Source organism: Odontesthes bonariensis, chromosome 7, assembly GCF_027942865.1.
Source record: "Odontesthes bonariensis isolate fOdoBon6 chromosome 7, fOdoBon6.hap1, whole genome shotgun sequence".
In the NCBI taxonomy this organism is placed as follows: domain Eukaryota; kingdom Metazoa; phylum Chordata; class Actinopteri; order Atheriniformes; family Atherinopsidae; genus Odontesthes; species Odontesthes bonariensis.
In genome coordinates this window covers 9,076,362-9,088,521 of record NC_134512.1, presented here as the reverse complement: position 1 = coordinate 9,088,521, position 12,160 = coordinate 9,076,362, and the positions used below count along the sequence as shown (strand labels likewise).

The following is a 12,160-nucleotide window of genomic DNA, read 5'->3' as shown; positions in this document are numbered from 1 at the left end:
CACAGGAGTTGTACCAGGGCTTAAAAAACTGCATCAGTTTTAAAAAGAAGCTGCACTCAGCAATTTCTTTGTTTTAGGGATATGTCTTTTATCAACAATGGAAACTTGCGAATCCCCACCATAGTCTGTCCATAAAGTACACATTTTTCTCAGCTTGGTTGCAGGTGAAAAACTATCACTATAACAAATCAACAAATCAATATCTCTACTGCTACCCGCTGCCTTTCTGTGTGGCAAACTCCACACAGAAAGGCTCCAGCTGGGAATCAACCCTGGATACCTCTTGTTGTGATGGCGACGGTGCTAACCACCACACCACCATGCAGCCCAAAAAACACATATATAGATCTGTGTATATTTTTAATTTTATTTTAAATAAAAGCAAGCGATTTCTATAAATGCGGAACTGGCCTTCATTCTTAACTTTGATAAGTTATTTCACAAGCAACGATTGGTATACGCTGCTTTGAGAGCTAGATCCAAGCAGGATGTCATGCGGGTGGTCCATCTGAAGCACTGTTTAAATTGTGAACAGACTCTGGTCACTCACAGTGCACTGGTTAAGTAACAGCAAAAGCTCACTCTGATCTTTACCCAGACTTTGACACAGACATTTTGATCTGACTGTGTAAGATCTGCAGCAAAAGAGTCAACTTGATTTTAATGGTAGGGTAGGGCCATCAACTGGTTTATGATCCATTTCATTTGATCCAGATGTCTGCTTACTGTTGTCATTGCTTCTTTAGTGTTAAAAATCAGGTTCCAATTTTCATTAATTATTCCTTGCACCCCTTGTCTATTTTCAGTGTGAAGCCATGTTGTGTTTTGCTGTACAATGTAATAGAAATAGGTCAAGAAACTAAATGTAAATGGGAATGTGTTTTTTCTGCAGTTTCAAATCAGATGCACAGACTCGACTCTAACGTCTAGTTACAACAATGGTGCATAAAAAAAAAAAAACTGAACTCAAGGATTCACAATGGGTAACACACCAAGGCTACAAGCATAACAAAATCTGATAGGAATGTTACTTATTGTTTCACATTTTTATTGATATTATAAGCTTATTTGGTCAACATAAGAAAATGAAATCAGATTAATCATGAACACTGAATTATTAAAATTATTCTACAACATTTATTGTAGAATTACTGCACACGATATTTCCATGTGTGACTCAGCAAGCAGTCACACTTTTAATTTTAACTTCTTATTTTTATCTTTTATCAGAATCAGCTATTGGCGATTTAAGTCTTCTAGATCAGCGGTACCGGTCCGTGGGTCGTTTGGTACCAGGCCGCACAGAAAGAATAAATAACTTATATTATTTCCGTTTTATTTATTATTCGAGTCTGAACAATGTTTTATTTTGAAAAATGACCGAATTCTCTCCGTTACATCCGTCTATGACTCTCCTGACACGTGTAAAGATGCTTGTCTCGGTCAGGTGATACATTAATGCTAATATTAAACCCACAAGCTAGCAAAATTAGCAAAAAACAGGCGCCTTTGGAAAGTTTCTTTGCAAAAGGGAAAAGGCCCAGTGAGGAGACAGAAGAAGAGCCTATGACAACTAAGAAAAAGAAAGCATTTAACAGACAATACCAGGAGACCTACTTAAAATATGGATTTATCGCGACAGGTGATTCCCACGCACCAAGCCCGCTCTGCGGCCACCGGCTCTCCAATGAGGCGATGACGTCTTAAAAACTGCTTAGCCACTTAGAGACCAAGCACCCTGCATTAAAAAACAAGCCTATCATTTTACTTTGTTGTATTTATCCGGCACACCTTAAAGACGTGAAAATATTGTCTGAAATTAAACTGGTCCGTGGTGCAAAAACGGTTGGGGATCGCTGTTGTAGATTATGCCTAGTTCCCATCTGAAATAGTTTTAGAAACAGAAGGAAAACAAGCATACACACATGTATGCAGAGGAATGCATATAAACTTAAACTCGATTAAAACAGGGAACCAAATCCTTCTCAAATGAGTCTTACACAAAACCTTGTATTCAAGAAGTAAAAAACAGCGAACATCGTCCTTAATCATAGGCTTAAAGGCAGACATAACTTTATGACAACAACTTAAAGCAGGATGCATCAAGGAATAAAATAAGTAATCCCAATGGATTATTTTAACACTAGTATTAATATATTTCATGTTACTTGTAGTCTAAACTGGCTGCAGTTTATTTTTATCCAGCAGGTCTTGATTCTCTCAGTTCCTGTAGATATTTACTTTAGGGTTTTCAAATGATTGTTTATGCATTTGGCTGGTAGGGTAAGGGGGTCTTGCCTCAAGGACCCCGACTGGAGGTAGTACCTTTCATACAGGGGATTTGAACCCAGGTCACCTACACAAAAGGTGGCACATATTACCACTACAATACCCAGTCCAGTCCACAAAAGCTTGTGGCTATATTTCACAAGTAATCTCAAGCAAAAACAAAACACCATGGTATCATTGTTACTGCTATGGATGAAATCACCAACCTGTTGCCAAAAACCCCACTCCATGCTGTGACTCTCTGTACCAATAACCCAGAGTGCCCTGATCACATGTTCTTCTTGACAGCCGCCATCCAATCAGGGCTTAACCTCTTTATATTAGCCCAATCCTTACATGTCCAGGCATCTTACCTGCTCTGATGGCATAGTCCTCTGCACTAGCCTACAACTCTCTCCACCCAGCTCATCAACTCATACTTTTTCCAATCTCTAAATCATAATTGGCGAATGAAAAGGAGTTTATAAACTGAAGTGTACATCAAAATCTGCTGTAATGAAATCTTATCAATCTGTTCCCCGCGCTATATTATTTGCATATAAATTACTTAATATAATAACTCTCTTCAGCCTCTACCTGGGAGGAGTAAATATTTCTGTGTCTGCTTTGTCTCGCTGCTGTGACACAAGGAAACGAGATGCTAATTGAAGAGAGGAAGGCATCTTCATGTGACGACTGACATTCAATTATGTTTGGGGGATCAGATTAGGTGGTGGCCCCAGAAATGTTTGAAAACAACATTTTGCAGAGCAGCGACTCTGGAGGCAGCCGAGGATGTAATTTGAATGGCTGTTTGAGGCCCATGCTGAATGGCGCTGCTCTGAATGGAATCACTATGCTATGACCTGCAAGTAATTGGATGTCCATGGTGAAGTGTTGACATAAGGGGAAGGCAAGGCTGACAGAAACAAATAAACAAAAAAAAAATTGACTGAAAAGGCAGAGAGACAAAGAAAGAAAATAACAAGAAATGAAAATAAACAAGAAATCAATGCAAAGAACAGGGGCAAAAGTGTATGAGGAGTCCAAGAGATCATAACACTGAAAATGAAGAAAGAGTGGAACCTGCCAATGCTTCACATGTCATTCATCAGTCATTCAGCTCATAGGCGTGTGGCCTTGCTGGCCACCAAGCCAAATAAGCCATTAGAAAGGATAAGCTTTCTTATCAGCTAAACGCTATCAGACAGCCTGCTGCCAAGGTCACACCAAACAAATATTGGGTCACTTTACTTGCAGCTATCATTGCATATAATACAGCTGAAAAGGGATAGCTGTGTGCGTCCATTTACCTGTCACTCTGGATTTGTACAAGCCAAACACAACAGAGCAGATAATGTAAGGTAAACACATTTACAGTGCAGCCGACTGGAAACTAAGTCCTATTACACACAACACATTCAGAGATCATTTGCTGAGAGATGATGTCGCAACAAAGATTATTACTCATCGTGTCAACAGAAAGTATATTTTAAGGAGACATGTGATGTCCTTTTTTTTCCCCCCAAACTGACAACTGCTTGAGGACTTAATGGCATGTCTGTGCCAATGCTTTGGTCAAATTAATTAAGAAACAGTAAAGCAACTTCTTTTTCAAATTATACAAGCCTCCATTCAAGCAGCTCGTTTGTAGGGCGTGGAGTCGCTCATCCAACTCCACTCTGACCCTCTATTTCTTATGGTTTGCCTCTTTTGAGATCTGTAGTACTTCATAACTGTTGGAGCACTTTATTAGGATATAAGAGAGCATACAGTAGCCTGAGAGTGTAGGTCACACTATAAACTGATAAAAAAAATACATGACTGCCAATTTTAATCTCAGATACTTACATTTCTCTTATCTGCAGTTAGATCATGTACAGCTGGTCGGCGACTGAGCCCTCTTTCAAGCACAATCTCAGAATGACTCATTTTTTGCACAACCCAAATTGTTAAAATATGCATGCAGTTAAAAATCAAACAGCCAACGGCTGTTGCATAACATTATTGAGAATTCACATCTTAATTACTGTATTATACAGCAGCTCTGGACTTCTTAGTCACTCCATCCATCTGTTTTGTTTAAGTTTGTAGTGATAAATATTAAGATCTGTTGTTTATTTTGGTAATATTTAAAAAGTATTTATTTTCTAAATGGCTGTTATCAGTTCTCTACTGATAGTGCATTCAATGACAGATGGGAAATTGAAATCTTTAACTTTCAACTGTTGAAAAAAAAAAAGATAGAATGCCAATTAGAAGTCAGATTTCCTTGTTGGGACATAAAACATTAAACAAAGCGCTGGTAGAGGATTTAAATTATATTAGTAATGATATTAGGTGTTGATGGAAAAGCAAAAAGCAAGAGCAAGAGTTACAACTTTCCATTTCTGAGGTACAGTAAATGAAGCATCATCTGCAGTTAGGAGATAATAACGAAAAAGGCTGAATGATCTTGTAAAATTATGTTAAATTTACCATTCAAATCTGAATGGCTAACTGAATTAAACATTTTCAGATATATGCGGCCCAAAACAAAATGCCGGGTTGTGTTTTCTCTGAGTTACTCATGTAAGGTTAAGAAGTGAAGTTAATTTATATTTGACAGCTGTGCTCAGAAGTTAATATGATTTATATTTGAGTTAATTTACTAAAAATGCATTTACAATGTTATAATTTACATCAGTTAACTATTTACATATTTATGTTACACATTTATCATTTACATGTGTACATGTTTAATTATTTACAAGTGCATCTTTAAGACAGTTAAGATAGTCTGTTGAATCTCCCTTTCTGATTCCCTCAAGTTTACCTTAACTGAAGTCCTAGCTTCTGATTGGTTAGTTCAGTCACGTGAAAAGTGCGAACAAGGGAGTCAAAATGTTATGAAGTGTGGAATTGAGTAAAGTGCTGCTAGAGAAAGTTATCCGTCTCCATCCTGCTGTTTCTTCTTATAAAGAGTGATCCAACCACCACACATCAAACCCTCACATTACATTAAGGTGGTAGTGACTTCAGACATGACCCAAATACATGCTCTAAAGCACAGAAAGAACAATATTTATCATAATATGCCCCCTTTAATGTATAGAGATCAGCCTGAAGTAGACTGGTAAGCTTAGAAAGACTGAAATGTAATTCATTTGTCTGAATATCATCATTAGGTGCAAGTTTCCAAAGGGAGCTGTGAAGCGGTACATTCTGTGTGATAATCACCGCGAGGTGAAAGAAAAACAAGGTGTTGTACAATTGGTTTGAAAGTATTCATAACACATCTCCACATATAGGGTGTAAAAATAGACCTTTAACAGGAGACATTTGGAGTTGTCTCAATAGAAGCACAGATGTAGCTTAATGACAACAGCATTCCACTTAGGGGAGGTCTTGCTTTTTGTTAATGCTCGTTTCCTGTCACGGCTGACTTGGACACTTATTGGAACTGAGCTACCATTAGTAGTCTTGCGCTTTACCTTCTGTGACATATCAAAATGTCTTTTTGAAAAAGTGCTCTACAAGGAGAACTCTAAATGAAAAAGCCTTATCTCCTTGAGAGTAAATGCCAGATTCCATCACTTACATAAACATCCTTGCAGTCGTGACTTCAAAGAGCATTACGGTGACTTAGATCTATTTCTTTGCTTTTTGTTCCTAAAAGTAAGACACACCCACATAATCTGTATGTGTAAACAGATTAGTCCCCGCAACGTGAGTAATACCTCGACCCACTCAACCACATCCACACAAGCATCCGTTTCATCCCCATGTAATTCACCTCTGTAGAACATGGAGGGGGACAGAGGGGTCGGTCGACTCCATCGATTGGCCATCCAAAGCAGTGACAGCTCCCAGATTGTCCGGAGAACATTAGGGAGTCAGGAAGTCACACTGCCATTAGCAGCCTGTCCTCTCTGGTTACAGCCTGCCTGCATACGGACACTCCAAAGACTAAAATGGATTACAATGGCTGGTGTGTGTGGCACTAACAAATGTATGTTTCTGTGCGTGTCTTTGAAATTTGATCTTTCTATCACTGTAATATCACTTAAAAAATATCCTGCCGTAAATTTAATCCAATACCATCTTTCTTGTTTTGTGCATTATATTAAAACATAGGACATATTTTCTTTGTGCTGCATCTGTAAGAAAATTCCACATATTTATTAGTGATCATGAGTATGTAAACTGTAAAAATAGGGATCATTGCACTACCTATATCTCCAGTGATACAGTATACCATATGTGAATGAAATGATCACATAACATGTTTTGCATTCACGTGTTCTTTTAAGAATTGCATAAAGACTGTATGCTTGCGTTCATTTAAACAAACCACAAAGGTCAACTTGATGTAAGTACATAAATGCTTTTGAAGATGAGGTGAATTTTTGTCCCCCTGCCAATCACCCTCTGTCCTTGTTCGTCTTAGTTCTTTTTCTGTTTCACATCTTTGCTCCTCCACAAGCCTTCACAAGCCTCTAAGAAAAAATGTGCTGCAGTGAGGATTTGACATGAAATGGTGAATGTTGGACTGATAGATAAACCAGATGAGATATTGGGATTATTATTATTTTACTTTTTTTCTTCTACTTTTTTTTTCTATCCAGGATGTACGATCAGCGGTAAGATGTGCGCAGCGTGAGGCTCATCTGTTTAACGTCTCTGAAGGTGTTTTGTTGCCCATAAACAGCTTAATTAATTTCAGTTCAGATAAGATATTCTCACTGCGCACATCTATACATACACACTTGGTCACAAAGGAGAAAAACACAATTAACCTGCTTTAAGAGACATAACCTAACGCCTCACACACTGCCGTTGCATGTCAAGCTACTATTTTTTCTTTATTTCAGATTGAAAAAGGTGGATGAGGCTTACTATTCCTTTTAAACCTTTATGTTATTTTCCTCTTTACGGATAAATGAATTTACTCCCTATCTGATCTGATTAGAAATAATAAGTTAAACACAGGGATTCCTTTGCTGTATATATTAACATTTCTGAATGAAATAAAAATCTTTCTAAAAGTATGAAAAAGTTAAATTATTTATATATATATCTATATATATATATAGATATATATATAGATATATATATATATGTATAGTATATTGCACAGCTAACAGACTAACAGCAGAAGATTTCTGGAAAGCAGAATAAGAAAGGTTTCTGAGTATATTCAGTAAAAGATGTGAAGCTTCCTTGAACTTTTCAAACTCAAGAATAATGGCCTCATCGTAACAGCATTATTAGCTGTCAAACATTACAACCTGCCATTGACCCAAAGACGTTTCTTATTAGGATAATATGAGATAGTAAGGGGAGACACGTCTCAGGTAAAAGAGAAGACAAACAGAGTGGTGGAATAAATGTGCATATCAAGACAGGATTTTCCGCAGCAGAGAAAGCACTAAAGGGAAAATCAAACTGATTTCAAAGTGACAAAATTGATTTTCCAATTGTCTCTGGATTGCTTTCTGCTTCCTTTGGGCAGTGGAGGTGTCTATCCACTATAAACACTGGGGGAAAACACCTGAAATATGTTGGAGGAATTTGGAAAAAGGACACAATATGTGGCTATGCTTTGTTTTTGTCTTTTGTTTAACTTTTTTTTTTTACACTTTGTCACCAACACAGAATTTTGCAGAAACAAGCTTGGCATGCAGACCTCACTAACTGTTTGAGATGGCAGATGACATGATGGGTGTCAGGTTTATTTCATCATTGTATGAGGAGTGGCTTGAATGACTGAGTTTAAATCTCTTAACAACCTAAACATAGTTTAAAAGTGATCCCTTCTGCACTTTCACGAGGCTTTTTAAGTCATTTTTAATTGACAAAAAACATATGCTGTGGCATATTTATCTCATTGAAAGAGGAGGACATCACTTCAAGGAGGCATAAAACTGACTCATTGCCATGAAAAACATGTATTCACAAACTTTAAATGTTTATAATTTTGTCCTAATAATTCCATTCATCCATTTTCTATACCCACTTAATCCAACTCCCAACTGTTATTGGGGAAGAGGCCGGTTACACCCTGGACAAAGGCTCCAGCCAGGATTCGAACCAGCAACCGTTTTGCTGTGAGGTGACGATGCTAACCACCATACCACAGTTCAGCCCTTCCAATCATTTCTTCAATCAAAACTAGAGTTTTGCAGACCTTACATCAAATGTAGGACTGGCTCCAACAGGTTAAATTAATGTAAAAAATATATGTATTTTTTGCATCAAAACAAATGGAAATATGACCGAAACGAGTCCATAGTCCGGACAGCTCTCACTGTAAAACAAATAATAACTGAAAATATTTTCTTCACATTAAAGCAGAAAGCTTTACTGAGGGAGATTTATCCAGCCCAAAAACAGGCTGGTGTTTTGGCGTTGTGCCATCTTCAAAGCCATTTAATTACCTTTTCCAAACACCAGCAATAAATCTTTAAAATGCTGCAAGATGCTTTCAAAGTCTCACTTTCACCCTCCTAAGAAAGAGGAGAAACCACAAAGACCACCATATATCTCTTCGATAATTTGGTCTCTCCTCTGCACACAAAAGCAGCTAACTATGCTCACAGCATTGATTACATCTCATTTCATTGTACCTTTAATCAATTACACCTCTATTAAACAGTTTACTGTAGGAACTGAGATTGGCTCATCAGGGCATTTAGTCGCCATGGTTCCGGATGGCAGGTTTTCATCCAGGCTTGTTGGACAGCACCAGAGTCGACGGATGAGTGTGTATCACCTCAATTAAACTATTTGCTAAGTGTCTGACAACAGCTAATATTCCTCTTCCACCAGCGAACCCAATCGATGTTCTGGCATTCGTCACCCTGCTAGAAAAGCAATCATCTTGTTGTCTCACTCGGGTTAGAAGGGGATATGGAGAGACGCTCATCTGCCTTCTGCACTTGCTGACTGCCATGCACCAGTGCTTATTCATACAAAGATAAAAAAACAACCATTTATAGGTGGCATACATTACCCATGCACACAAACTGGATGCACACACTTCACTCTGCAAACTGGCGCACTGAAAATAATCTGGGAGAGTGAAGATTCTTCAGAAATGCCAAAGATAAACGTGTCCAGCAAAAGCGCAAACCCTGTTCCACATTGAGTAACGGCCCCTGCACAATTCAAAGTAGCACACCCTGCATACAGACAAAAGTTAACCAACCTCTCTGTCGAGTAATCTGGGAGAAATGACGGTGACAATGTCGCCTCTTTCTGCATCGATGTAAAACATGTTTGGTGAAGGTTTGTCTGGCGACTGTCGGATGATGTTGTAACGCAGCACAGCGTTATCTGTTCCAGGGTCGTCTGCGTCGAACGCAGTCATTGTCATCACTGTGGTTCCTACAGAACACATTGAAGGACAAGCATGAATCAAAAATCAAATCAAATCAAATTCATTTATATAGCACATTTCATGTACAAACAATTCAAAGTGCTTTACATAAAATAAAAGCATTGCAGCAGGGAGTGGAAGTAGCATTAAAAATACATAAAAGAATATAAAGAGAAACAAATAAAATAATTTAAATGAATTTAAAAACAAGCAACAGTCTAGATAAGTTAAAAGATATTTCATGCATAGACACATGAGAACAGAAATGTCTTTAACCTGGATTTAAAAATGTCTACATTTGGTAAAAGTTTAATCTCCACTGGCAGATTGTTCCACTAGGATCTTACATTTTTTTTTTACAGGAATAGAGCACATCAAGGATCTATCTGATACTCTGGCGTGAGTGAGCTAATGACATAATAAGCAAGATGCAATTTAGGATCTTAATGTGTGCATTTATTACTATGTTCATAAAAGAACAAGAAGAAAAATTAATCCTGGAATAGGTAAACACGCCAGACACCTGCCAAAAATCTAGAAAAAAATAAAAAGCCATAGAATAGAATAGTCAGCCTGAGAATAACTCTTCCACATATTTCTTATGTCATATTATATGTGCTTTGAAGTGTTTCTTTAAATGCATGAAAAATAACATTTTAAACTGTTACCCAGGCAACCTCTGCATTCACCCCCATGCTATTAACTTGTCTCCTCTGTCATGTCAGCTATAACAGCAGGGTGCATTTCATTTGGTAATGGGAAGAAAAAATGGAAAACCTATCCGATGCATCTGAGCTGAAAAAAGAGGCAATCCTTGACTCAGCCCTCAATCCCTGCCTCCTGCCGGTGATGTGACACCGATTCAGTGGGACACACATTCAATCCTCACATCCAGAAATGTACACTGGCAAATAGGCACCCCTGCAAGAACATGCTGACACAAATATAAACCACATTTGGCTGTCTCCAGTCTAAATAATGTTTTCTATTTCTCCAGCGTGGCAAACGTGTCTGTTAAATATCTCAATTCACATCTTCTTGTTCTGGTGAAAACTTCATCGGTTCGAGAAGCATGTGTGTAGGACTGATTATTTTGACTGTTTTCTGCATGAAATTTTTATGGAACTTATTTAAATGACGAGATAGTAGTTTGTAGTAGAAAAGTATAGTGAATATATTTGTGTTGCAACGACAGTACAATCAACTCCAAGACCAAACATTGTAGGATTAGCTTGATTTAATCACACAACACATTTCAAATACTGTTTCTTGACTATGTAGTAGGAACACCACATATTTTTGTTGGTAATACATATTCTTATAATTTAAACACAATTAATTCTCTTTTCAGTTAATCCAAATATTTTTTTAAAAGTTTTGATAAATATTCCATCAGTTAAATATTTCAGTGAATGTTGTCTTGTTGAATTAAGTAAGACTTCTATTTTAAACAGCAAGGCTAATATATAACCATATTTATATATATATATATTTATATTGTGATTTGACTGGCAACCTCTCCAGGGTGTACCCTGCCTTTCGCACAAAGACGGCCCCAATCCCCCATGACCCTGAGTTGGATTAAGCAAGTAGAGGAAATGAATCGATGGACAGATCTTTATATGTATATATATATATGTATATATCACATATGTCATATGAGATATATATATCCAACAAATTTAGCAATTCTTTTTCAAATATTTGGTTTCACTGAAAATATGTTTTACCAACTAAAATATGTGGTGTTAATACTACATAGCCAAGAGTAATATATGTGTGTGTGTGTGTGTGTGTATTTATATGTTACTTGCGTTTCAAATACATAAGCCAGACGTGGCCACCAAACAGGCCAGGGGGTCAGGCACCAGGTAGTTCCTCTTTCCATGCTTCTCTTTAATATGTGACATTAGTCTAGCACAGTGCATTTGCTAAACTACTCAAATCAGACCCAAAAAGGCTGATGGAAAATAGGCAAAGTCTACATGAAATAAAAGCAGCTTACAAGCAAACGTCTTTAGTCCATCTGAAGGTAATGAGGGACAGAGAGATGTGAGTCTTGTCCCCTTGGCATTTGCACTTCAAGGTGAACCATTAACAGTTAAATAAACTGGTAATCCTTCCTCTACAGACTAATTACACAGTCCTATCTCCTTCATTACCTATACTCTGTTCCACTTCACACCTTAAAAGCCACACTGTTAGAAGACGACCAAGGTAGCACACACACATGCACACACTGCCACAAGTGTACGCACGCACCCTTTTTTCACACAGACACAGCAACCTGCAGCAAATTAGAGTTAAAACCGATGACTAAAGTGGTCATCTTGAACAGATCTCAGTGAATTATGCTCTCATTCTGCTGGAAAATGGAGGTCTCACAAACGTAATGCAATCTTACATGCTTTACGTGATATCACAGGGAAGCTTACCCTCTCTGCTTACTGTCTTTATCAGATACCATCATTTCAATTACAGAGCATCATGTAACCAGTAAGCATATGTCAGTCCAGAACACCAGACAGCCAT

At 37.7% G+C, this 12,160-nt stretch overlaps 1 protein-coding gene across 1 annotated transcript in view; it reads right to left on the bottom strand.

The window, feature by feature from the left end:
• The window catches only part of cdh13 (cadherin 13, H-cadherin (heart)), a 394,183-nt gene that overhangs the window by 128,722 nt on the left and 253,301 nt on the right, over positions 1-12,160 (bottom strand). Inside the window, exon 8 of the mRNA XM_075469363.1 lies at positions 9,458-9,636. Coding sequence (XP_075325478.1) covers positions 9,458-9,636 — 179 coding nt within the window. The remainder of the gene's footprint in view (positions 1-9,457; positions 9,637-12,160) is intronic.